The sequence below is a fragment of the Podarcis bocagei genome, assembly GCF_964188305.1.
Source record: "Podarcis bocagei genome assembly, chromosome: 9".
NCBI lineage: Eukaryota > Metazoa > Chordata > Lepidosauria > Squamata > Lacertidae > Podarcis > Podarcis bocagei.
The window spans coordinates 7887931-7915101 of NC_138134.1; the positions used below are offsets into that span (position 1 = coordinate 7887931).

The 27171-nt window shown below is 43.4% G+C and overlaps 2 protein-coding genes across 3 annotated transcripts in view; both read right to left on the minus strand.

Moving 5' to 3' along the window:
- PROM1 (prominin 1) overlaps window positions 1–27171 on the minus strand; it is a 243472-nt gene that overhangs the window by 125650 nt on the left and 90651 nt on the right. The gene's annotated exons all lie outside the window — the stretch shown is intronic.
- The window catches only part of TAPT1 (transmembrane anterior posterior transformation 1), a 55350-nt gene continuing 44267 nt past the window's right edge, over window positions 16089–27171 (minus strand). For both annotated transcript variants that reach the window (XM_081207708.1, XM_081207709.1), the window contains 6 exons: window positions 26126–26235; window positions 24306–24365; window positions 22314–22382; window positions 20260–20336; window positions 19227–19387; window positions 16089–17904 (listed from right to left, as the gene is read on the minus strand). In XM_081207708.1, coding sequence (XP_081063834.1) covers window positions 17687–17904; window positions 19227–19387; window positions 20260–20336; window positions 22314–22382; window positions 24306–24365; window positions 26126–26235 — 695 coding nt within the window. In that variant the 3' untranslated portion in view covers window positions 16089–17686. The remainder of the gene's footprint in view (window positions 17905–19226; window positions 19388–20259; window positions 20337–22313; window positions 22383–24305; window positions 24366–26125; window positions 26236–27171) is intronic.

The following is a 27171-nucleotide window of genomic DNA, read 5'->3' on the forward strand; positions in this document are numbered from 1 at the left end:
TTACACTGATGCTGTTACAATGGAGTAAGCTGGTGAATTCTGAGATGCTGCTTCTGTCAGCCCTTCCATAAGCAGACTCAGGTTGTATATATGTGTAACTAAACCATATGCCATAAGGACACTACAGCCTCTGCTGTGCCTCATTCCCAGAGGAAAGCCCGAGCCTGGTTAAGTACCAAGAAACATGGACTCTAATGCAGCAGAGATTGGGGTGGTCAGTAACAATATGTTACATGTTATACATGACAGGACTCAGAATGTGATTCAGGCTTCATTGTGCCAAACATAAACAAGTCCTCAAAGGTTTAGAAGACAGAAGCCTAATAAACAAAGCCAAACAATTGGCGTAATTTATTCACTATCTTTGAAGAGTGCAGGGGGATAAAGTCTCCCATGGATTCCCTCTGTAGCACATGCAGAGCAGATTTACCGATACAAGAAGTAACTCAAGATTGGCCGACATATCGTAGGATTAACCTGACAGGGCCTCTCTGAGCATCAGTTTCTATGATTAACTTCAGCAGCCGTGTGAGGCTCCTGGAGTGAGCTGCCTAAATCTGATACACAGCAAAACGTAATGCATTTTAGTTGAGCATTCTTTTGAGAACATTTGCTTCTGGGACTCGGGAAGCTTTGGAGAAACTCAAGGAATTGTATGTAATTTGAACTGTGATTTGCAGAGGCACGCTTCCCCCCTGTTGTTCAACAGAATTGGGTTAGGACCTGTCCCTGAACACATACATAAAAGCACCATGCAATTAAAATTCACACTGTATTTTACCAACCTTCCCTACTACCAAAACCAGCATAGTTTAACCCCTCTCTAGTCTCACAACATAGACCTTTCTCCAAATATGCATTTTACTTCTCTACTGGAGCCCTGCATGGAATACAGTAGCTTAGTGTGCATCGTAGCATTACCAGTGCGACAGGGAACGAAAAGCATTGTGGTGAGAACGGCCAATAGGTCAGCAGCAAACGAAAATGCCATTTTCACCAACTGTAGCTTCAGGTAGGCAAGTTGTAAATATTATTTTAATGATAAATTCTAAGAAAACACATGCAGAGTTCAAAGGCATAGAAAATATAAATTAACTTGTAATCTCGATTTGTATTATGAAAATATTAACATTTCAGGGATTGTAGCCAGTGCTTGTTATACATTTAAGAAATAGAAAGCTACTAGGCTTGACATAAAAAATGATACACTTCAAGTTTCAGCTGTATCACTAGTCAGAAATAAGTCCTATTCAATTAAGATCCCCTATAACTTTAATTATAAGCTTCCTCATGTTTCCCCCAGGCCCGTGACTGTTTCCTGTTCAGTGGCAATAAGGGACAGAACAATTCTTCACATGCCAACTCAGACATAAAGGTAAAGGTAAAGGGACCCCCAACCGTTAAGTCCAGTCACGGATGACTCTGGGGTTGCGGCGCTCATCTCACTTTGCTGGCAGAGGGAGCCCGCGTACAAGCTTCCGGGTCAAGTGGCCAGCATGACTAAGCCACTTCTGGCAAACCAGAGCAGCACACGGAAACGCCGTTTACCTTCCCGCCAGAGCAGTACCTATTTATCTACTTGCACTTTGATGTGCTTTTGAACTGCTAGGTTGGCAGGAGCTGGGACCGAGCAACGGGAGCTCACCCCGTCGCGGGGATTCGAACCGCCGACCTTCTGATTGGCAAGCCCAAGGCTCAGTGGTTAAGACCACAGTGCCACTCAGACATAAGCCTCATTAAATTAGGTGGAACTTATTTTCAGCCAAATGTGTATAGAATTGCAGCCTCACTCCTTGTTCCTGGGGGGCACAGCTTTTATTACTGTCTTCCTCTCCATTTCCCCCCTCCCCTTTTTTCTTAACATAGCCCATGTGCCTTGCATTTCATAGCTGGGTAGACTGCCAGTTAGAAAGTAAAAATAACTGAGTTTAGAGGAAGTTACATCCTAATTGGTACTTAGCCAGATGCTACAGTGTTGCAACAGATAAATAAATTTACACAAGAACACCCTTATTCTGCACAAATTGAAAACTAATAAACACTCATCTTAACCCTGCCTCATTTTTTTCTACACTTTCAATCACTAGAATGAAATACTGTAAAAGCTTGGGGTTATCTTAGGGTCATCTCATAGTTTACCATAGACCCTTTCAGAATCCCCCCTACACATTTTTATGAACACATGGAGAAGAAAATGAGGTGATTTCTACTTTCCCCACGCCAACATCAACTTCCCCACCAGCTCCTCCGTGCTTTGTGCAAAAGATCTGGCTGGGGAGCTAACTTACGTGCAGATGAACGTATTTAATTTCCTCTCAGGGCCGGTCCACACCTGAGGCAAAGTGAGGCGACTGCCTCAGACGGCAAGATCCACAGGGGCAACAGATCCCAGTGCAGATATTTATTCCTCCCTTGTTCCTGTCGTAGATCTTCTCTTACCCTTTATTCCCTGGCAAGGAAGGGAGCACCATTTTGTGCCAAAATGTATTGGGACAGCCCTGGCTCCTCCACCCAACTGGGAACCTCAACTGCTTGGTTCCTGAATGCCCATGGAATAGCTAATGCACACACAACTGTCAGGTACACAGGTTTCCCATTCAGATGTTCCATGAGGAGGTCAAGGCCAAAAACAGCAGGCACAATGGCACTGGGAGTCAGGTGCCATGCATTCAGGAACACATATAGGGTTGTGACTTTAAATTTGCAAACTACCGTATTTTTACATGTATAAGACGCTCCCATGTATAAGATGACCCCTATTTTTTGAGCCCCAAATTAAGAAATAATTGCAACATTCCGTGTATAAGACGACCCCCAATTTTACCTTAAAAAAATTGGAGGGAAATATAGTCTTATACATGGGAAAATACAGTAATATACTTCTCTGTGTCTGGGAAGACTTCTCACTATATAGAATCAGTTACCTTCTTTATGGGTGGCCCCACTGGGTGATATTGAAGCTCGCAAGTTCAGTAAAAAAAAAAGGGAATGATAAGAAACAGCCCTTTAAGATAGCTCAGAGATCCTATCCCACATTGTAAGTCTGAAGCTGAGACTTAGGAACAGTAACAACCCTACAATGCTGACTTCTGAAAGAGATTAGATTAACTGGAAATTTTCTGGGTTCCCAGCTCATAGTAGTGCTAACATGTTATAAAATAAAATATCACAGGATTTAGGTATAATAATATAATAATAATTTATTATTTACCGTATTTTTCGCCCCATAAGACGCACCGGCCCATAAGACGCACCTAGATTTTAGGGGGGGAAATAAAGGAAAAAATTTTTATTTCCCCCCCAGGTGCGCTGCGCTACACCAGGAGCTTGGGGCGTGCGGAGCTCAGCGCGCCCCAAGCTTCTGCGTGCCGGCAAGGTCTCCGCTAGCATGGGAGAGCCAGGCGCCTCTCCCAGGGCTAGCGGACCCCTGCGCTAATCCAGAAGCTTGGGGCAAGCTGAGGTCAGCGCGCCCCAAGCTTCTGCGTGCCGGCAAGCAGTCCGCTGCCGCCCCAAGCCTCCCGCACCCGGCAGGAGGTCCCGCTGGGTGCACGAGGCTTGGGGCGGCAGCGGACTGCTTGCGCGCCCCTAGAAGCTTGGGGCGTGCTGAGCTCAGCGCGCGCCAAGCTTCTGCATGCCGGCAAGCAGTCCGCTGCCGCCCCAAGCCTCCCGCACCCGGCAGGAGGTCCCGCTGGGTGCGCGAGGCTTGGGGCGGCAGCGGACTGCTTGCGCGCACCTAGAAGCTTGGGGCGTGCTGAGCTCAGCGCGCCCCAAGCTTCTAGGTGCGCGCAAGCAGTCCGCTGCCGCCCCAAGCCTCGCGCACCCGGTGGGACCTCCTGCCGGGTGCGCGAGGCTTGCAGACACTCGCTGGAAGCAGGGGGAGCCCTCCAGAGGGCTCCCCGTGCTTCGGGCGACAGGCTGCCGCCCCAAGCCTCGCGCACCCGGTGGGACCTCCTGCCGGGCGCGCGAGGCTTGCAGGCATTCGCCCCATAAGACGCACCCCGATTTCCCCTTCATTTTTGGAGGGGAAAAAGTGCGTCTTATGGGGCGAAAAATACGGTATACCCCGCTCATCTGGCTGGGTTTCCCCAGCCACTCTGGGCGGCTTCCAACAAAATATTAAAAATACATTAAAACACCAGTCATTAAAAACTTCCCTGCAAACTTTTCTTGCAAGTTTGTCTGCCTCCCAAGTCCATTCCGGGAAGCCCTGTAATGTCATTCATGATTAGCTTTTTGAACAGCACTAAGAGGTTTACAGGAGTTAATTTTTAATCTGTCTCATTTAACCTTCATATACATACTGCCTTAGTTGCATTCTAAGATCTGATGATGTCACTGCTTGTAATTGGCTAGGACAAAATATAGTCCAGATTTATGAATGCTTTGATGGCAGTGGAATTATGCAATTATTTTGATCCAAATGGTCTCCAAAGGGAAAATATCTACTGGCTAATTTATGTCTTATTAGCCTAATTGGAGGAATTTTCCCTCTTCGTTAATCTCAAATTGAAGAGAATTTGCAAATCAGAAAAGCACACAAACCTGTCTTTGGCCAAATGGATTAGTGTTTCCTGTGTGATACTGCAAGGAATGCTGCAATTACTTCTTGGGTAAAGATGGGGAGAAGCTTTTTATGGGTCAAAAGGAAGGAGACCTAACATGGTGACAAAGAAGACACCTGGCTTTGGTTAAAACAAGGCAAATTGTCACAAGGTGGGAGGATGGGAATTCATTATCTGTGGCTTTCCAGATAATGTAGGGCTCCAGTTCCCACCAGTTTTACCCATTGTCTTGTTATGCTATCGGAATTGTACCGTACACAATAGTTTGTTGTGTCTTTCTGCATGCTGCATCCATTCCAAAGGAACATCATCCCTGGGAAAATCAAATCCTCCTCTTCCCAACTCCTACACCTCTACCAACTTTTAGCTCTCTTTGCTCTGCTACAGGAACTTTTTTTTTTTTAAAAGAAGATAGAAGAGTACTTGGAGCTCAATAGATCTAATCCTTCGAAGACAGAGGTCCTCTGGCTGGGTCAGGATGGCATGGGGATGAGGGACAAACTCCCTTCTCCTGCGGGGGCCCAATTAGTGCCATTGCCTTCCGTTAAGAGTTTGGGTGTAATCCTTGACGCCTCCCTTTCCATGGAGGCGCAGGTTACAGCAACAGCCAAGGCGACATTTTTCCACCTTTGCTGCATCAAGCAGTTGATTTGGCCTGATTTGGCCACAGTGATCCATGCGACGGTCACCTCCAGGCTTGACTACTGTAACTCGCTCTATGCGGGGCTGCCCTTGAAGCTGTCCCACAAACTCCAGCGGGTGCAGAATGCTGCAGCGAGGCTCCTCACGGGGTCTCTGCCATGAGAGCATATTCACCGAGTGCTCTTCCAGCTGCACTGGCTCCTGGTGGAGTACAGGGTCAGATTTAAGGTGCTGGTTTTGACCTTTAAAGCCCTTCACGGCCTAGGATCCTCATACCTATGGGACCGCCTCTCCTGGTCTGCCCCACGGAGGACCTTAAGGTCCATAAATAGCAACACCCTAGAGGTCCCGGGCCCTAAGGAAGTCAGATTAGCCTCAACCAGAGCCAGAGCCTTTTCAACACTGGCTCCAGCCTGGTGGAACGCTCTGCCTCATGAGACCAGGGCCCTGCAGGATCTGATTTCTTTCCGCTGGGCCTGTAAGACATAGTTGTTCCGCCTGGCCTTTGGCTTGGAATCAACTTGATTCCCTCCCCCTCTTTCTTTTTTCCTTTCTCCTCCTGTGATGAGGCTGCATTTAATGTTTTAATGTTGTATTTTAATCTTGTTTTTTAAGTTGTATTTCAATCAACTTGTTTTTATTATTGGTTGTTAGCCGCCCTGAGCCCGGTCTTGGCTGGGGAGGGCATAAATAAAAATTATTATTATTATTATTAATGCATAGATCCTTAGGTCTCACACGGTAAGGCAGCTGCCACCAGACAGGAACAGGGAACACCAGAATTTGTGTGGCATGCCAAAGGAAGGATGCTGAGATCAGTGGCGGAGCTTCATGCTCTGGTACTGGGGGTGGGGTGGGGCAAAGAGCAGGTGGGGGCGGGGCTGGCACGAGTCCCGGTGGCGTGGTGTGCCGCCTGCAGGGGCGTGATGCGCGTCCTGGGGGCATGACATGCCGCCTGTGGGCGCATGGTGCCCAGCACAGATGGGGGGGAATGCGATGGCACCCCTCCATTATCACGCTGCCGGGGGCGCTGCGCTCCCCCCGCACCCCTCTTCCTCCGCCAGTAGCTGAGATCACACCACACTACCTGAGAAGTGGGTACCGTATTTTTCACTCCATAAGATGCACTTTTTCCCTCCTAAAAAGTAAGGGAAAATGTGTGTGCGTCTTATGAAGTGAATGCAGGCAGGAGGCTCACTTTCATGAGCCGCGTGGAGCATGTGTGCAGCTCTTGGGGGCTTTTCCCCGAGGAGGGAGAAGGGCAGCCCGTCAGTCCCTTCTCCCTCCTCAGGGAAAAGCCCCCAAGAGCTGCAAACACGCTCCACGCTGCTCTTTTAAAGGAGCGCTGAGCAGACCCTGTATGCATCCTAGGCTGTGCTCAGCACTCCCTTTCACGAGCCGTGTGGAGCTATGTGTGGCGCTTGCAGGCTTCTCCCTCCTCAGGGAAAAGCCCCCAAGAGCCGCACACACGCTCAGCGCACTCTTTAAAGGGAGCGTGGCTCTTGCGGGGTTTTCCGGGAAGTGGGGGAAGGGACAGAGGGCAGCCCCTCAGCCCCTTCCCCCACCTCCCCAAGTCAGTAATCAGCTGCCCTTCTCCCTCCTTGGGGAAAAGCCTGCAAGCCCCCCACACACGCTCCTCGCCGCTTTTTAAAGGGAGCGCTAAGCAGAGCCTGGGATGCATACAGGCTCTGTTCAGCACTCTCTTTAAAGAATCCCCCCCCCCTTTGCATTCCCCCTCTAAAAACTAGGTGCGTCTTATGGAGTGAAAAATATGGTAAGTTTACTGCCTCCTCACAGAGAACTCCCTACTAAACTGCATTGAACTTGTTTTACAGTTGCCAGTTCAATAATGGAATGCTAGCATTTTTATTCATGATAAATCTTTGGCGTTCCACGCGCATTTGCATGCAGCAAGTGTCTCCTCAATGTTTCAATCTGTGACAGGGTGACACTGGATAAAGGCTAAACTGATCACTGTGATGGCAAATGCGTTGGTGGTTTCTCAAGGCAATCTCAGCATCAGCAGACCAGTCTTTCAAAGCACAACTCTTTTTATTTTAATCTGGTTCTCCCTCCCCTTCCCCGCTTCATTTCCAGTCCTCGAGCAAATTAAAACACGAAGCAGAGAGAGAAAAAAACCCTCAATAAAAAGGCTAATTAGGACAACTGATATGCAAGATCCAGCTCTAACCAGCTGCTAGATTTATTTGAGCCATTTAATGAAGAAATCTATCTTTGATTTTCCCCCCCTTTTTAGCAGATTATAATGTTCATTTATATTTTCACTACTGGACAAAAGTAGTCCCGTTATTATTGTGAACCTTTATTTACATGGTGATATATATGTATATCATGTTTAGTTGATGATATATCACAATGTTGAAAACCAGATATCGCCCAGCCCTACTTGAGGCATTGCTTTTTTGGCAAATGCTTGTCTATGGCATTAAAATACACATATATTTAGGTTGCTGAGGCACCATGAAGTGCTTCAAGTGTCCCCAATTTGATGTGCCACCTCATATGGATCCTGTTTTACCTCTGGCAAGCCAAAAATCTCTTCGGAACACCCCCTACCTCTTCGCCACAGGATTTGGAATTAATCTGAATCAGATCCACATCTCTATGAAAGTCCACAGTGCTGGCGCTGTGGGTTAAACCACAGAGCCTAGGACTTGCCGATCGGAAGGTTGGCGGTTCGAATCCCTGCAACGGGGTGAGCTCCCGTTGCTCGGTCCCTGCTCCTGCCAACCTAGCAGTTTGAAAACACGTCCAAGTGCAAGTAGATAAATAGGTACCGCTCCGGCGGGAAGGTAAACAGCGTTTCCATGTGCTGCTCTGGTTCGCCATGCTTAGTCATGCTGGCCACATGACCCGGAAGCTGTACGCCGGCTCCCTCAGCCAATAAAGCGAGATGAGCACCGCAACCCCAGAGTTGGACATGACTGGACCTAATGGTGAGGGGTCCCTTTACCTTTATCTACACTGACCTAGGTAAAAACCCAGACTCTCAAGACCAGAAGCGAGATGAGCACTGGACTCAACCGTCCAGGGGTCCTTTACCTTTTACCTTTACCTTACACTGATCTTGTACAGATGTGCAAGTTTTCAGCGTCATTTACCAGGTGATTTAACAAAGGGGTGGGGATTTGACATTCTCTCGTTCTTGAGCTCCCATTCAGATGCTAGCATAGGCTTGCGTTTATGTTCCCAGGCAAATTGGTTCCTTTTGAAATCCACCTGAAGTTCAAAAATGGTCTTTTAAACAGAAATGCTAAGGCTACGTACATTAGCTCAGGAGGGAATGTAGGCATTTAAAGGCCAAATATAGTCTCAGCTTTTCATTTTTCTTCCTAATTAGATAGGTCTAGTTTCCAACCCCATCCATTTGCCTCACAGCAAGCAATTAGTTCTCAGAACAATGGCAGGAAGAAGTAAGACTCCGTTTCCTCCTGTGCTGAGAATGTACTATTAAAGAGAACTGTTACATGCCCTGTTGCTTTTAGATTACTTCATTGTAATTTCCATTACGCATAAAACTACCTTATTTGACAAATTGAATGGAAATTGAAATGACTCTGTGGCTAGATTCACATCTTATCAGATTAAGAATTTCTGTCATATATTTCCTGCTTTTTCACATCATTGCCAACATTTTACCACCTCAAGAGACAGTTTTTATCAGTAGATTCCTGCTACAGGCGGGAATGCGGGTGGCGCTGTGGGTTAAACCACAGAGCCTAGGGCTTGCCGATCAGAAGGTCGGCGGTTTGAATCCCCGTGACGGGGTGAGCTCCCGTTGCTCGGTCCCTGCTCCTGCCAACCTAGCAGTTCGAAAGCACATCAAAGTGCAAGTAGATAAATAGGTACCACTCCGGCAGGAAGGTAAACGGTGTTTCCGTGTGCTGCTCTGGTTCGCCAGAAGCGGCTTAGTCAGGGACCGAGCAACGGGAGCTCACCCCGTCGCGGGGATTCGAACCGCCAACCTTCTGATCGGCAAGTCCTAGGTTCCTTGGTTTAACCCACAGCGCCACACGCGTCCTTAGAGACCAACTAAATTTGTTATTGGTATGAGCTTTCTTGTGCATGCACACGAAATCTCATACTAATAACAAACTTAGTTGGTCTCTAAGGTGCTACTGGAAGGAATTTTTTATGGAGTGTGTCTCATGAGAGAGGGGCAGTGGTTTGTGGGGACTTGTGCCAGCCAGGAGGCAAGAATCTGAGGCAGGGGAGACTTCAGGGCTGGAGGGTGGAGCACAGGATGGGTCGGAAGAAGAAGAGGAAAAAGCAGGCAAGGCAATTGAAGGACCGGGTGCTTCCCCACACTCTCCTGCACCACTATTTCCCAGAACCAAGAAGGGACTGAAGAGGGAAGAGCAGAGGAAATTGTCACGCAGACACAGTCTCCAGCTGCATGCACATAGCCCATCAGGAAAAGGTACATAAACTGGTAGGGAGTGGTCCATAGAGCATGGACCTGGAATTAGCTGCCTAGTCTTTAGACTGGTGTGCTGGAGAGCTGTAGAAGCAACTGTGTTATCTTTAAATTAATTTAATTTTTATTGGAATTTTATATACAACATAACACAACCCCCCACCCCCCAATACACAAATCCACCCTCATTAAACGTGAACATAACATACAACAATACAAACAATCAAATAAAAGACTTCCTTTATCCTGTATCTGGCCTCCTTATTTACTTCTTATATTATTCCTTTATGAATCATTATTAAGATTCTTTTAATTATAACTTAAATATTCACAAAGTCTCCTGCAGACATTAAGTCCAAGTATGTATTTTAGGGCACTGTTTTGTGAAGTATTCTCTGCATTTTCCCCAAGCTTTTTGAAACTCTTGTACTAGACAAGAGCAACTGTGTTATCTTTGACAATAAATACTGTACTTAACTATCTGCTGTGCACATTCCTTTGGCTGGGAAGTGCCCCTGACACCTGGCATTTCAATGAAGCTGTAAAGAGAAGGGATGGTTCATTATCAAATGGCCTCAACTTGCATCTTTTATTTTCTCCAACAGCAACCTTGAGGAGAAAGCAAAGCCTTGGGTGGTTGGCTGGCTGAGAACGCACATAGACAAAAATCATTTGAGATACCAAGCTATTGTGGACCTGCACTCGCCCTGTTTTGGTCAATTTCCACTGTAGGATCAAGGTCAAGAGAAATTTGGTTCAGATAGTTCTCAGCAGAAGCCAGCTGTGCACAACAATGGTTGGCTGGCCTTTGTGACATCCTGTCAGCCCAGGCACAAGAATGAAATCTTTCTTCATGAGAATGGGGAGGATATTTGAATAAAGCAGAGCTTTTCAATGTTGGTGACACACTTTTAGACACGCATCATTTCACGACACAGTAATTCAGTTTTACAGTGGTACCTTGGGTTACGAACTTAATTCATTCCAGAGGTCTGTTCTTAACCCAAAACTGTTCTTAACCTGAGGTGCGCTTTCGCTAATGGGGCCTCCCGCTGCTGCCGCACCGCCAGCGCACGATTTCCATTCTCATCCTGGGGCAAAGTTCTTAACCCGAGGAACTACTTCCGGGTTAGTGGAGTTTGTAACCCGAAGTGTTTGTAACCTGAAGCGTTTGTAATCCAAGGTACCACTGTACTAGCAAATCAAATGTTAAACCAACCCTTTATAAGAGCTTTCGCATGATACACCTAAACACTGCGGCCAACACAGTAACATGTCACAACACCCAGTATGGTAAGTATCAACTGCTCTAATTAGTTTGGCCCTCAGTTTGAACTCTTAGTTTCACACTGGGTGGCTACAGATAGCAGTTCACCAAATAGTTGTCTGCCAACTAACAGTCACTCACTATGGTTTGTGGCAAAGGCAAAGGGCCCCTGGATGGTTAAGTCCAGTCAAAGGCGACTATGGGGTGTGACGCTCATCTCACACTGAGGGAGCTGGTGTTTTTCCACAGACAGTTTTCCGGGTTTGTGCATGATATACCAGCCGTATTTTAACATGTTAGAATTCTACCATACCCCCACAGTCACTCACAAATCAGGAGAGCAATAAAATACCTTCACCACTTAACACAACCAATCTGCCAAGTGATTACAAGACAACCATGTTAAATTACCGCACAGGAAATATATACTGTAATCTGTAATCTACCCCCAGTGGCCAACAGTTCTAAACCATAGTGTTGTGTTATAAATATAATGCTTGTTTCTACTCGGAAGAACTATCAGAATTTTGACTTTGAGTCATTTGGAGTCGAAGATTTCATTCAAGTATCTTCTGTTGAAGGAAGCAGTGATTTTATTTAATACAAAGTTCCCCAATCCAGAGCAAGTTAGCTACATTTAAATCCTAATGAAATCAAGTGGGTCACTGTGGAGGAAACATCTAAGATCTGCAGCTCAACTGGGTGTTCCTATTGAGTTGGCAATGCAGACAGGTCAGAAAATAATTACTGTATTATATTACTGTAGCTGCTGCTGCACTCAACCACTGCTGCTGAGCTCATAGGTGCAAATATATTGAACTCAAACCTGGTGCTTATTTAAGTGGGCGATATTTAAGCTGCCATTCTACACACATGCACTGAGGAATAGCACCTGGGTCTGGCTTTGGAGCATATTGTACAATTCTCTAGCGTGCGGCTGAAATGACCCAGAAAGAGTACGAGAGTTAGAATTTTATTCCTTATCCAGCAAAATCTTTTAAGCAGCTGTCATTTATCTTGTTTATGAGCTGGACTTTTGTATGTGAAATCTCTCCCCCCCCGAAGATCAAGTTTGTTACATTATATCCCCCACCCCCAATCTTCCTTTAAAAAGTATTCCGTGGCATATTTGATACAGAATTCATCCTTCCCTCATCTGTCACCAGGCATCATAATTGCAACAACAAAATGTGGAAACTCAATTATAGCCATGAGAAGAAACAAAGTATCATCTTCTAAAATGAATCTGCGGATGTAACTGGACCATTTACTTACTACAGCATAGGGTCAAGTGAATAGGAAACTATTTGTACTGGGACACAAAGCTGCATTATTTACAGTTACAAAGAGGACTTTGAACTAAAGTCTTTCAATTGCCCCCACCTTCAATCTAAATCTGAAGAGTTATACTGCAATTGCAATTTGCTTGCGGGTGAGGGACGGGAATTGAACTTTGCCGAAACCACAAAGGGAAGACCGTAGGATGTTCATTGTACCAGCATTTTCTCAACACAGTCGCTAAGGCTTGTGCAATCTGTGTTCGCCGCTGGCATGCAGACTTGTGGGGCTCCTGGCGAGGCTACCGCATGTGAACAAGGAGCTCAAACTGATTTGTGGTAATCAAAGGCGTGGGCACTGATAGATTCCATTCCAATAAATAAAAATAATAAAAGACTTGTGCTAAAGCTTCAGGCACCCCTTGAAAGGGGTGGGGGTAGGGAAGAGACCCCAGTCTTGCATGAAAACCTAGGAATTGTATTTTGGTATATATATCTTTTTCTGTCGCCTCCTCCAGGCAATCAAGTCAAGCCAGGCTTGCTGTCCAACATGAATCACTTGCCTGAGGTCTATATAAGTGAGCTGTGGACCTGCAGCTAATGCTGGCCGGTTCACTAGGCAAACACATGAGCAGCTGTGCTCACATGTAAGGCCAGAGCAGTCAAATCATCTGGATTTCTGTTTCCCTGATTAAGGGTACAGAGGCTGGCTTTCTTTTGACATAGGCCGACTAAATGCAGCTCCCCACTCTTTAGCCAGAGGCAAGCCCTGTGGACCGAATTGAACACAGCTGCTTCGTTCTTGCAAAGGAGAAACTGTAGATATGAAGGAAGCTCAGGTCTCGGTGGTAGGGACACTTATTTGGAAACAAGTCCAGTTGGCATCAGCGGGACTTACTCTGAAGACATGAATACTAGTGGTTTGTCTTATACACAGAGCCATGCAAGCTGTTTACAACCAATTCAATCATAAAATAATGAAATTAAGTTAGCTGAGCTCTGGTACTGTAGCAATGGCCAGCACCAATAGTCTGAAATCCTGTTGTTTGTTGTTGTTTAGTCGTTTAGTTGTGTCCGACTCTTCGTGACCCCATGGACCAGAGCACGCCAGGCACTTCTGTCTTCCACTGCCTCCCGCAGTTTGGTCAAACTCATGCTGGTAGCTTCGAGAACACTGTCCAACCATCTCGTCCTCTGTCGTCCCCTTCTCCTTGTGCCCTCCATCTTTCCCAACATCAGGGTCTTTTCCAGGGAGTCTTCTCTTCTCATGAGGTGGCCAAAGTATTGGAGCCTCAGTTTCACAATCTGTCCTTTCAGTGAGCACTCAGGGCTGATTTCCTTCAGAATGAAGAGGTTTGATCTTCTTGCAGTCCATGGGACTCTCAAGAGTCTCCTCCAGCACCGTAATTCAAAAGCATCAATTCTTTGGCGATCAGCCTTCTTTATGGTCCAGCTTTCACTTCCATACATCACTACTGGGAAAACCATAGCTTTAACTATACGGACCTTTGTCGGCAAGGTGATGTCTCTGCTTTTTAAGATGCTGTCTAGGTTTGTCATTGCTTTTCTCCCAAGAAGCAGGCGTCATTTAATTTCGTGGCTGCTGTCACCATCTGCAGTGATCATGGAGCCCAAGAAATCCTAGCAAGTGCATATCCAGTAAAGGTGCCATGTGCATGCATGTGAGAAATATAATCCACAATGTAGCATGCAATAAAATTCAACACAAGAAGCCTACTCGAACCCTACAGTCTATTAGATGCATTGTAGTACATGCACATTGTGCATACAAAGTGGCAATGCAACTTGAGAGTCTTGGCCAGCACTTGTTTATGAATTCAGAGTCCCTGAAAGTGCAATGCCTGGAAACTAAGGCTCTATTTTGATCTATTTTGCTCACATTGTATTAACCAACTAATGTGATTAATGAAGAAATTTTGTTTGAAAATTGGGATAGGAGAAATAACTTAAGCCTTGCAAGGGTAGAAATGTTTTCTACTAACACAAGCCATCGCCTGCAGTTTAAAACAGCCACACTGGTTGGAGCCGATCAGAGTTGGGTTGGGTTGCTGTCTTCTTCTTCTTCTTCTTCTTCTTCTTCTTCTTCTTCTTCGGCAATCGCTCGTAGCGATTGTCTTCCATAAACATGGTTTTAACAATGAGTCCGTAAGTGCTTGTGGAGGCCAATTCTGTTTTTTCCCCCCAATTAATATTTTATTAGGTTTTATCAATAAAATAATTCAGAAAAAAGTACAAAAAGAAAAAAAAAACCAGAATCACAAAATACAAATACAGACATTAAAACACAAAAAGGAAAAGGAAAAAAAAAAACACATAAAAACAAAACTCCCTTTTTTAAATTCTCATCTTTAGTTAACTTATTCTCCTGACTTCCTCACGCCTCCCTTTTTTGTATCCCTTTTTTAAAATTTGGTTCAGCAAATTCACCTCCAATTTAACTTATCTATTATCAATCCCATTTTACATTTTACCTTGTTGCTAGAACCCCTTCAGGTCATTTCAACGTCATCAACATTCAAAAATTTTACAATGTTTCTGTAAATAAATTTTAAATTTCCTCCAATCTTCTTCCACGAGCTCTTCTCCCTGGTCTCGGATTCTGCCAGTCATTTCCGCCATTTCCATGTAGTCTATTAGTTGCATTTGCCATTCTTCCAAGGTGGGTAGTTGTGGAGGCCAATTCTGGATCCACACGTCCTTCCACAGTGGGGACATTGGTGGGAGTTGATCACAGTGTGGATTTGCCAAGCGTGCCTTCCTCCTAGCATGTTTCTCCCTTGCGTCCTGAGTTCGAGTGTCTTCAAAGCCCATGACACCTTTGGTAAAGGCTGTTCTCCAGTTGGAGTGCTCACAGGAAAGTGTTTCCCAAGTGTTGATGTTTATACTACATTTTTTTAAAGATTTGCCTTGAGACAGTCTTTAAACCTCTTTTGTTGACCACCAGCATTACGCTTTCCATTTTAAAGTTCGGAATAGAGTAGTTGCTTTGGAAGATGATAATCGGGCATCCGCACAAAATTCAGCTACCATGGACTATTAGCTATTAAGCTAGCGTGGACATGTGAATGAACAGGCAGAGTATGGATTTATTAAAAGTTGGTTCATGCTTGCAGATGTTCATAAAGCATCAGGATGGTAGAGTGAACAGGGGGAACAGTAACTTTTATTGGGTTCCAACATTCACCACGAAGTTTGAGTCTCATGCCTCTCATTCCTACCCAGCCTGGCTTTGGAACTCATGAAGAATCATCAAATCCACAACATTATACCCGAAAGTGTCATCTAGATATTTCACATCAATTTAACTATGATCAGTTCTGTAGTAAATTCATGTCAGCTCCAGCAGCAAGCCCTCAAGTGAGGAACATGAAAACATATTTTTCCCAAGGGAGACAGGTTGTTAACCAACCTTTAGCAAAAAAAAGTAGCATTTAGTTAATTGAAAGGTATTGACCACGATCCAAATGACCACATACAGCACATCAAGAGCACAGAGAGGTTTTCTTTGTTTATTTAGGTCTTTCTTCCACAGGCAGATTCCTGTCCTCCAAAAGAATTGTGGAATGGCATGAGATGCTGCTGCTGGAAGGAAATATCACCCCTCATCTGTGCGTACACAGTAGCACTTTGTACTTACATAGAAGGTATTCTGGACCCTAGTGTTAAGTATTTATGTTCCATATAACCATATTCAACACTGAGTTTCATTCCAGCAAGAGAAGCAGAGCCTTGAATTTTTTTAAACAAAGGATACAAAATTGATTTTTTATTGTCACACAAGATGCACTTATAAAATTCATACAGAATATCATTTAAGAGGGAAAAAAATCATTCCAAGCTTCCCTTGAGCAACAATTAAATAAAAATTAAATTACAACAAATTCACAAATATTCTGAATTAAATTTTAATGATCAAAATTTGTCAAAATGAACACATCTGAAACAATAATTTCTGTATATTTCTAGCTTAGTTTTAAAATTCCTATTCCCACTGGATTCTTAACTTTGGCCACTTCTTCAAGCTGAAGTGAGAAAAGAGGCTTGATAAAAGGGGTGTGGGCTGGTGAATGGCTACTTCAGAACAGCCTATATATTCCCACCTTTTTAGCATTCATTGAAGCCTCTTTATCTGGATTTAATTTCTGTACACTGATTTTATTTTAGCAACAGTATCTGCAGCTTTGGAGGAATAAACATGTATTTTGAATTTTAAAATTTAGTATAACTTATCATTCTTTTCTGGGCCACTTTGCAATAGCTAATAAATGAACCAACAAAGATCTAATCAGCACAAAAAAATCTCATATTTAAAAAGTTTTAAATATTGCATTGTGTTTTGTAGACATTGCCCATCAGGTAGCAAGAAAGCACTTTGAGTGCAGCAGGCTTTCTCACTATGCTGAGCTGAAATGTCTGTTATTCCAGATTCAACCCTTCTTGAATTCCGCCTTGCTTGTTTCCCAAGCCCTATGCACCCCAAGTAAAACAGCTTAATACTTCAAAGCCCAAGTACTTCTAAAGCAACATTCATTCTACTTAAAGTCTAAAACTAAAACCACCTATTTGAGGCTGTCTCCATTTTTGGCCATGTGCAGCTTTTCCAGCAAAGTCAAAGAAATGCTCTCAGCTGATTGACACATTACCATGTGCAAGTAACTTATTTTGTCTATTTCAATGCAGGGGCTCACAGTTGCAAGTGAAACATCTTTAAGTGCCAAGTGCAATCCCACATGTTGATTTTGCCCTTCCTCCCACAAGCTTGCCCACTTTTAACATTTACAAACTCAAGCTTCTCATGTTTAAAACACAGTGCAAATTAAACAGAAAGGAAGAAAAAGCTGTTCTTGCCCAGTTATCGCACAGTCCACTATTCCCTGTTGTTGGCCAATTTCTGGCTACAGTCTTAACATTTAGACAAAAATATTATGCAGTAAATATTTCCTTTAAGGGTGATTTATTTGGATTAGATGAAATACATTTTGAACAATCCTCTCGTAGCAAGAATATCTTGATTATGTATTCTACTAAAAGTTTGAAAAAGTCTTTTGGCAGGTGAAGAGTTTTGAAATGTTTTGTAGTGGCTTATGAAAGCAGAAAGGGATGCTTGTTGTTAAAGACGCAAACACGTTCCCAATGTTATCCTTCTAATTAAGGGGCTTTATGAATAGTGATGCGTTCTGGAAGCACTGTTTCGTAAAAATGGATTTAAATATATTTCACACGTTATTTTTCAGGAAAGCGATGCCGTAGCTTTGCCAAGCGGAAGATCTCTCAAAACTCACATTTTCCAAAACAACCAAGTTAACGATGTGAAGCTTGATTGGTTATCAAGCCAAGTTATTCACTGTAATAGGTCTGCCATTAATAATTTAAGTTTTTAAATAAATATTTTTAAGTGCCTTGTTTGGCACCCATCCATCGTGGCAGCGCCTGCTGTCCCAACAGCTCAGTATACTAAGCACATTTTATTTACAAAAGTTTAGTCAATTCTGTTTCCACAAATTGTAAACCTGTCTATCTCCAACAAATCTTTCTTTGCAGATCTCTGTTTTGACTCGGAACTGTCCTGGCTTATATCTTTGTCATCTCCATCAGGAGTTGTCAGGAACTGATCCGAGTTGCTCGTCACAAGCTGCGGCGCTGCATTTTCCTTCTGGTGTACAGGCTGACTGGTCACGGAAGCAGACAGGTTTTCATCTGTGGAAATTCATGCATGGAAAACAGAAATTAGGACTTCGCACAGTGGGAAGAGACACTGATTATAGATCTCTGTGTTTATTGGCTTGTCACTGCACTGCAGGGTTAGCAAGTTAAAGATCTGTTCAACAGATATGCAAGGCAACTCAGGAAACTTGGGGTATCAGGTGCATAAAATCCTGCCACAGAATTTCTCTCTTTTGTTGACAGTAGTGTTACATACTCCTGTTTAAGCCATGTCAGTAACCTTCTAACTTTTGCATTTCTAATGTAAAATAACCTTTTTGATACCTTCAGGTTGTTAAAGATAAAACCATACCAGCCCTCTCTGACAACTCCAATAAGTAAGGGAGCTCGGTTATGGCAGAAGTTGCTAGTGATTACTATGTATGGGTACACAAAGAAATGCTAAACAAGAGCAGGGAAGGATGAATGGCTCGCTGACATTGTTAGGAGAAATGAAAACAAAGGTGAACCTTTAAAGAAATAAAGTGATCAAATTCAATATAATTTTTGGAATTGCCCTGTTCAAAGTACTTATAAATAACGCAGATATGATGAAGTAGTTTGTTAGAAGTTCGTAACTGACTGGACTAACATACTTTAACCCCAATCCTGTGACTTGAGTTCCTCACTTCTCAAATGTGGTGCTATTACTGTTTGAAGGGCATGAGGAATGGACCAGGAGTGCATGATGTTTTAACATTACTGAAACTAATGGAGTGTGTAGACCTAGTAAGCAGCTTAACTGAAAAAATGCTGGGAGCCCCTTGTAAGAGTAGGATAAAACAAAAACCAAATGCTGTGCTTTGAAAAAAAATCGAGAAATGGAAAAGACCTTAACTTCCTGTGGGCTCACATACTTAGCTTTCCCCTCTCCTTTTTGCAAGCATGGCTGCAAGAAGTTCAGAGGCTTTGCTTCAGATATCAATTCAGCCTTAATTGTGAACCCCAAGCTGTGGTTAATTTTAACAATGGTTTGTTGAAACTAGCCAGCTTCATAAACTTTGCCCTGATCCCACAATAAGGCCTCTTACGTTCCCAGAGTTCTCCTGCCAAATTCTTCCTGGAGAAATTAAAAATTCAGGTCTGTTCTAATTCAGAACAGTGAATATTGGGCATTTCCCCCAAAGTGCCAGATATTTTTAAGTGATCAAAAACACGAAGATGTCTGTTGTTGGGTCAATACTGGAAGCAATACTCTGAGTTACATGGACCCCTGCGGTTTCCTAACACTTTAGTTGGTGCTTCCAAGGACAAAGCGACGCTGCACAGTAGACGAGAGATATGACAGAAGTCCAGAAGTAATAGGTTCCGCTCACCTTGAGTGGGCTTGTACTTGCTTTGTGATTTGCCTAGTGGTTTGCCTGGGGTGCTAGCAGGAGGAGGGTTGAACAACTTCTCTTCCATGTTTGCTTCTTTGACGTACTGGCATGACTTTCCCAAGAGCACAATGCTATTAAGTACTTTGAGTGATATCAGCCTGCAAGCAACAAGTATGTATGAAGTGATTCCAAAAACAGGAAGTGGATATGTCAGAATCGCCACTTCTTCCCTCTCTGTCTCCTCCATCCCTGCCTGATTCAAATTTCTGCCATTCTTTTAAGCCACCACTTTCCCCCTCTGAGTGTTTCCACCTTCTCACTCCCATGCCACGGCCACAGCTGTTGTGCAACCTGCTTTCGTTTTGCTCCCCTACCCCATCTTGACTTCATGCAAATACAGGATTCTGATGTAGAACTACAAATCCTGCAATGGGGGCTGCACATTATTATATATAAAGAAAAACATTTTATGCTTTTGAAGTATGGCAAAGCCATCCAGTTGCCTGCATTTGCCATGACCCCCCACCACTGCCAAAAAGATGCCAAGGAAGAAAACCAAAATGAGTCAAGAGCAGAAACATTTTGACAATTAGGGTCCCTGGACCACATAAATTGTCATTCAGATCCATAGGTGTGTGTAGTATGGGTTGCTATAAAGAAGGTGCAAGTACACAATCAAGTGCTTTACATTATTATCTAATACATAAAGAACACTTTCCCATGGCTCACTTCTGTCTGTCAAAAGTGACTTTATCCAACTACAGTGGTACCTCCGGTTGCGGACAGGATCCGTTCCGGAGCTCCGAGGTTTCTGCAACCAGAGGGCCTGCTTCTGCGCATGCGCACGATGCGGTACTGTGCTTCTGCGCATGCAGCAAAACACTTCCGGGTTTGCCGCTTTCGCAACCCGAAGTTTATGTTACCTGAGGGTAACGTAAGCCAGGGTGATACTGTATACTACTTACATCAATTCTTCCAATTAAAGTCTCCTAAATGAAACATTTTTACAAATTGTTTGATCTGTACTTACCCACAGTAGAAGAGAACGACACAAGCATAAGCCAAGACTCCTTGAACTTTTACTGAACTTGTAACAACTCTGATGAGCTAGAGGAAGAAATGAGTTAACACAGTTAAGCATTTTTAAAATAAAAGAACGATAACAAATCTGGGCATTAAAAAATGAAAATAGTTCTAATAATTATGTAACAGAATTTCAGATATTTTCTATCTTTCTACACATCATCCTTTTTAAGAAACCTTGCGTCTTTTGAAACACATGGAGTAAGAATTTCAGTAGCGTGACATTATCTTAACTACTCTTCAAAGCTGGCTGTGGGATCTCTCCTCCCCTTTCATATTGTCTTTTCATTCAGCTGTCCAAGGTAGTGGTGGAAGTACTGCTTGGTAAAGGTTCCAGTTCTACTTAGCCAATTCCAACAGGTGAAAGGGGAGTGTTGCTCAGACCCGTAAGGTCATCAAGGTGGGGCTCTGCAGGATTTGGGAATGTGTTGTTATCAATATGTTGATCACACAGCTCTATTTATTCCTTTCATCACAAGCAGTTGTGGAGGCTGATGTGATGAACCAGTACTGACAAAGGTAATGGACTGGATGAGGGCCAATAATTTGAAGCTCAGTCCAGACAAGACAAATATACTGTTGGTGAATGGTTCCTCTGACAATGTAAGTGATAATGATAAACCAATCTGGAATGGGATTATGCTTCCCTTGAAGGATCAGGTTTGCAGCTTGGGGGATACTTCTGGACCCAATACTGTCCAAGCAGCTCAGAGTGCCTTCTACCAGCTTTGGCTGGTGGTCCAGCAATGTGGGTGTGGATAATCTAGCATCTAGTCCAGGCATAGGCAAACTCGGCCCTCCAGATGTTTTGGGACTACAACTCCCATCACCCCTGACCACTGATCCTGTTACCTAGGGATGGGGGGGAGCTGTAGTCCCAAAACAGCTGGAGGGCCAAGTTTGCCTCTGCAAGGTTAGATTGCTGCAATGTGTGGCACCTGAGGCTGCCTTTGAAGATTGGCTGGAAACTACAGGTGGTGCATAACTTAGTTATTGAACATATGTACTGGCATCCAATAAATTTCTGGAGCAAATTTTAAATGCTGGTTTAGACCTATGAAGCCTTACATGGCTTGGGACTCCAATACCTTATAGAACACTTTTCCAACAGTAGACTCCTTGGACTTTGTTATTAAAGGCCTTCCTCTGAGTGTCCCCTTCAGCAAAGATGTGGAGGCTGGTAACAAGTGGACCTCCATTTGTGGAGTATTCTCCTCAAGAAAGTTTGCCTGCCACCACCATCATCATCTTTCCAGTGCAAAGCTATAAGCCGTTTCTTCTCCCAGGCATTTGTTAATTTTGCTCTCTCTCTCTGCTGCTGGGGCTTTCTGCTGGTTGCTTTTTATAGAGAATATTTTTCCCCCTTTCGGACATTTTTGCAGGATTATTTTAGGTTTCGTTTATTACGCTTTTAACTTGGAAGTCTGTACAGTGGTGCCCCGCAAGACGAATGCCTCGCAAGACGAAAAACCCGCTAGACGAAAGGGTTTTCCGTTTTTCAATGCGCTTCGCAAGACGAATTTCCCTATGGGCTTGCTTCGCAAGACGAAAACGTCTTGCGATTTTTTCCGCTTTCCCCCCCTTTTTCTAAGCCGCTAATAGCCTTTTAGCCGCTAATCCGCTAAGCCTTTAATAGCCGCTAAACTGCTAATAGCGCTAATAGGGTTGCTTCGCAAGACGAAAAAACCGCTAGACGAAGAGAATCGCGGAACGGATTATGTTCGTCTTGCGAGGCACCACTGTATGACCAAAACCCAAGCTCTCACAGTAAAGTCCAAAGAGACATTTTAATTTTAAAAGCTAGCTACATAAGAATATATACCATTTTCAGGCAAGCTTTAACCTCACAGTACTTGAGGAAACTATGTTCTGGGGCTACATCACATAATACCCCTCTTCAAAAATAGCAATTCAAGGGTTTAGGAATATATTTCATCCCTTGGTAAAATTTTCACCACTTACCAAGGGAGTTTGCAATATGACAAGAAATACATGACTTACTAGAACAGCCAATGGGAGAGGAATAAAGCCCATTCTCCTGGAAACGGAGTCACTGTAATCTGTGTATGCCTAGGAGAAAAGAATTGAACCTGAGTTTTTAAATTACGTGTAGAAAACAAAAATAACAGAGCAAGTTCCACTGGGACTGGCTACACATTTTGGATGGCATCAACCTCCTCTGAAACATCCATTTGAAAAAGAACAAAATCACATTTTAAACTGGTGAAACTTGCCTCATAAAATGGCAAATATATTTGTGTGTGTGAATCCAATTAAAATTAATGCAATTTAAATTCACTGACCTATAAAGAAGGATCAAGCCATCACATATTGTATCAGCAGATTACAAAGACATTTAATGGCATACTACGGCTGCGTTATCTAAAGGAAGGACTTGAGTGTCATAAACATTAAGGAAAATATGAAATGTGACAGCCATCGCCATGCAGTTACAGATACTGCCTTTAAAATTAGGGTAGCTACCTCATCTATTTATCTCTTCCCCAGTCCCCATCTCAGCTCTTCCATCTACTTACCAACACTGAAACCCAGCTTCAACACTCGAACAAAGCGAATGTTGCTGCTCTTTCCCTCACAGGTATCTCATTCTCCTACACATTGTGTCCAGAAGGTTGTGGGGGCCAGATGACTGCCCTCCTTCCAGATTTTGCCAGTCCCACCCATCGCCCACTTCCCCACCCCACTTTTTCCTCTACCTTTGAAATGAATTCTGTTTAATTCTGCTCCCTTTGCATTACACTTCTTTAGCACCCTATTCCATGACTCAATCTTCATTACAGGCAGAGGCCGGGCTTGCCTTTCTTCCTCTCCGACAAAACTCCGAACTTGGTCCTTAGCAATTTCAACTTTTATGCTGACTTGCCCTCTGTCCTCTCTTCCTTACCTCCTCTTGATCCCGTCTTCACCAACAACTGCTTTGTTTCTGCTCTCTCTTCTGTGAAATTCTTACTGTTTGATCATTACATTCAATAGTGCACACAACTCAACCTCCCCACATCTAGTTTCTGCTGCTTCTGCAGCCTCCAAACCATTCAGTCATTCACCAGGCTTCTTCTGCTTGCTTCTTCGACACTGCACTTTCTGTTTTCAATTATCACTGACTTCACCTCTCACATGTGGGACGTGGGTGGCGCTGTGGGTTAAACCACAGAGCCTAGGACTTGCTGATCAGAAGGTCGGCGGTTCGAATCCCCATGACAGGGTGAGCTCCTGTTGCTCGGTCCCTGCTCCTGCCAACCTAGCAGTTCGAAAGCACGTCAAAGTGCAAGTAGATAAATACGTACCGCTCCAGCGGGAAGGTAAACGGGGTTTCCGTGTGCTGCTCTGGTTCGCCAGAAACAGCTTAGTCATGCTGGCCACATGACCCGGAAGCTGTACATCAGCTCCCTCGGCAATAAAGCGAGATGAGCGCCACAACCCCAGAGTCGGCCACGACTAGACCTAATGATCAGGGGTCCCTCTACCTTTACCTCACCTCTCACATATTTGCTCCATTCTTCAGTGAACTATACACATCCCTTTGATCGCCAGCCCTGACTCACATTCATGTTCTCATCCAGCCTCTCCCGCTTCTCACTTGCCATTGAGCTGAACAAACGACACAGCTACATCTGAACATGAGAACATGCTCTGCTGATGTGTTTGTGAAGTTTGCTCAGCTTCACATAGAGACAGGAACAGCATAGTTAGGTACTAGCATCCTATTTAGTTTGAATGCTGAAGATTGTGAATAACAATATTTTAAAATAGAATGGCAAAAAAGAAAACAGACTAATATAAAACTAAATGTCAAGTGAATCACATTAAACTTGTACACATCATTTTAATTCCCTGTGCAAAGAGTGAAGTAAGCTTTTTCTAACACTTGGAGACCAACACAATTTCTGATTAACTGATGGATTCCATTTTCTGGAATAAAACCAGGCACGTCCTTTAGTGTAAGGAACAGGCATTTTTCACTCTGCTACTTACATTTTTCTGTCGACTGCTAACAAGGTCAAATGCAAGACTGGCTCTGTATTCACTGTAGACCTGAAAACAGAGCAGCACAAGTCCTTTCATTCTGATCAAAGTAAATACGAGCAATAAAATGAGTACTGTAATTATTAAAAATAAATTTAGGATTAGCACACTTAGCATTGCCGTACTGTTTCTCAGATACGCATTTATCATTGAAGAGTAAGCTTAACAACTGGATTCCTATGATATGGGATAGGAAAAAGCAGATTCTGTTGGATCAGTGCAGTGCCGTGTGGATATTCTTATGTACACAGGGTTTACTCAACCCATATGCAGTATCAAGCATAGAAAAAGATGCAGGTACTAAGATGCAACATCTATTCAAGTGTATCCATGTAATAGCTCCAAAAGCATTTAAAAGCCCATATCCAACAGTGTGCTGTAGATATGGCTGATAGTTAAGTGTTTTGTTCCAGAAAAGCTCAGTATGAATAGATAAAACATTGAGTCTATAATTATACATCACTGACCTGCTTTGCTGAAATCACTTAAGTATGTTTCTCTCGTAAAAACTAGTATTTCTAGGCTTGCTTGTTTATAAGTCAATCTTACCTCCAAGCAGATATAGCTGGAGTAAGGTGCAACTCTTGTTTTTTGATATTATTCCAAAGAACATTAAAACTCGACAAGTGGGTGGAAAGCTGAACATCTACTTGGACACTAGCTGAAAAAGCTTTTTTTAAAAAAGGTATGTGTCTACTTTCAGGCTACTAAGCCTAATTCTGAGTCAGCATTTGCAATGGCCATTCCCTTCAAATGGGGTGTGTGTGAAATCAGGTTCTTCGTAGTATCAGTATTATTTATTTATAAAATCTATGTGTTAATAAGAAACCTCACAGGTCTGGGTACCATAATAAATCTAGTAGGCTAGAGCTATCATTTCCATTTTTCACTGCATTATTTCTGCACTCATTATATAAAAGTAGGCCATGTATAACTGCCTTTGGCACAATATAACTTATTAAGTGCATTTATTAAATGTGCTTCCACACTATACTGCTGCTACTTTGCAAATCCAGCCACCCTGTCTAAATCTGACCTCGCTTCCTAAATGCACATATGCGCACACAAATGCAATGAAGGCAAAATGTTTGCCTCTATTCTTATTCTTTATAATGTCCTTGAAACTAAAACACAATTTTAATAGCTAATATGAGATGGACAAGGCTTGTGGCGTTAGCAGCAACACATTTTCATCTTGTAATTTTGGGTTTGTTCCTTTTTTTACTAAAACCCCAAGATCAACCAAGCAGAGCTAGGTGCAGAAGATATACACTTTGAATTAAAGAATTCTAAAGCCCAGGAACTTGTTTTGTGTATCAGATCTGAACTGAGCTCACATTCCTTCCGCGTTAAAAAGCTCCAGACGTTGGAACCCTTTTTCATAGGGAAGTCACTCCAATCTCATGATCATTTCCCCCCCCCCCCTTTTACTCTTTTCAGCACCTTTTACAGGCCTTCAACACCCATTTTGAGGCGCAGCAACGCAGCACTCCAAGTAACTGAGCGTATGACATTATTATACTGGTAGCATATCTATGAAATTTGCATCATTTTACAGTTGCTTACAAGTGAAGCATATTTGCCATTTCAATGCCTACTTAGCCAATATGGAGGGCTCCTTTGCACCTCTTGATTTACCACCCTGAATAGAAAAGAGGTGTTTAATGAGCCCTACACGAGCCTTCTTCATACAGATACTGCATCCATGCTAAGACCGCATCATACCCAATTTCAAATTGAAATGTACAGTTGTTCAACAATATACTTACATCAGCTGTGATGTCATTGAATTTTGTTATAAAAGCATGTTTTACAATATCTACTGCAATTTCAGATGCAATCACCATACAAACATCTGGAAACAATACCCAAAGATGATCTGTAAAGACAGGGTGAATGTCAGATGTACAAATGTGTCACAAAAAGCAATGATAGAAAAAGGTGAGTACATACTGTTTGGTCAAACTGTCAGAACCTGAATCTGTAAATGTCTACGTGTTAGAAACCTCAGGAAATGCCAAGGTAATAATTGCTGAGGTTTCTGCACCACACAAGCTATAATATCACACACTTGGCCATAATCCACACCAATGTAACTCTTCTGAAGAAAGTGTTGTGTGTACAAATTAAGAAATTCTCATGCGATTAATTTCTGTTCTTCTCATAGATAAGAGTCTCATTCATGACTGGGGGTAGGTTCCACTTCCTAGTAACAGAAGGCCTAAATTATGATCTGGATAGCTAGAATCTATGAGAATAACAGGTGTTCACCAAGTAAGATGTTTCTTCTTCTTCTTCTCTCAACAGGATCCTGCAGAATTTAATGAACATGTTGTTGTTGTTGTTTAGTCATGTCCGACTCTTCGTGACCCCATGGACCAGAGCACGCCAGGCACTTCTGTCCTCCACTGCCTCCCGCAGTTTGATCAAACTCATGCTGGTCCATATCATCCTCTGTCGTCCCCTTCTCCTTGTGCCCTCCATCTTTCCCAACATCAGAGTCTTTTCCAGGGAGTCTTCTCTTCTCATGAGGTGGCCAAAGTATTGGAGCCTCAGCTTCACGATCTGTCCTTCCCGTGAGCACTCAGGGCTGATTTCCTTCAGAATGGATAGGTTTGATCTTCTTGCAGTCCATGGGACTCTCAAGAGTCTCCTCCAGCACCATAATTCAAAAGCATCAATTCTTCGGCGATCGGCCTTCTTTATGGTCCAGCTCTCACTTCCATACATCACTACTGGGAAAACCATAGCTTTTACTATACGGACCTTTGTTGGCAAGGTGATGTCTCTACTTTTTAAGATGCTGTCTAGGTTT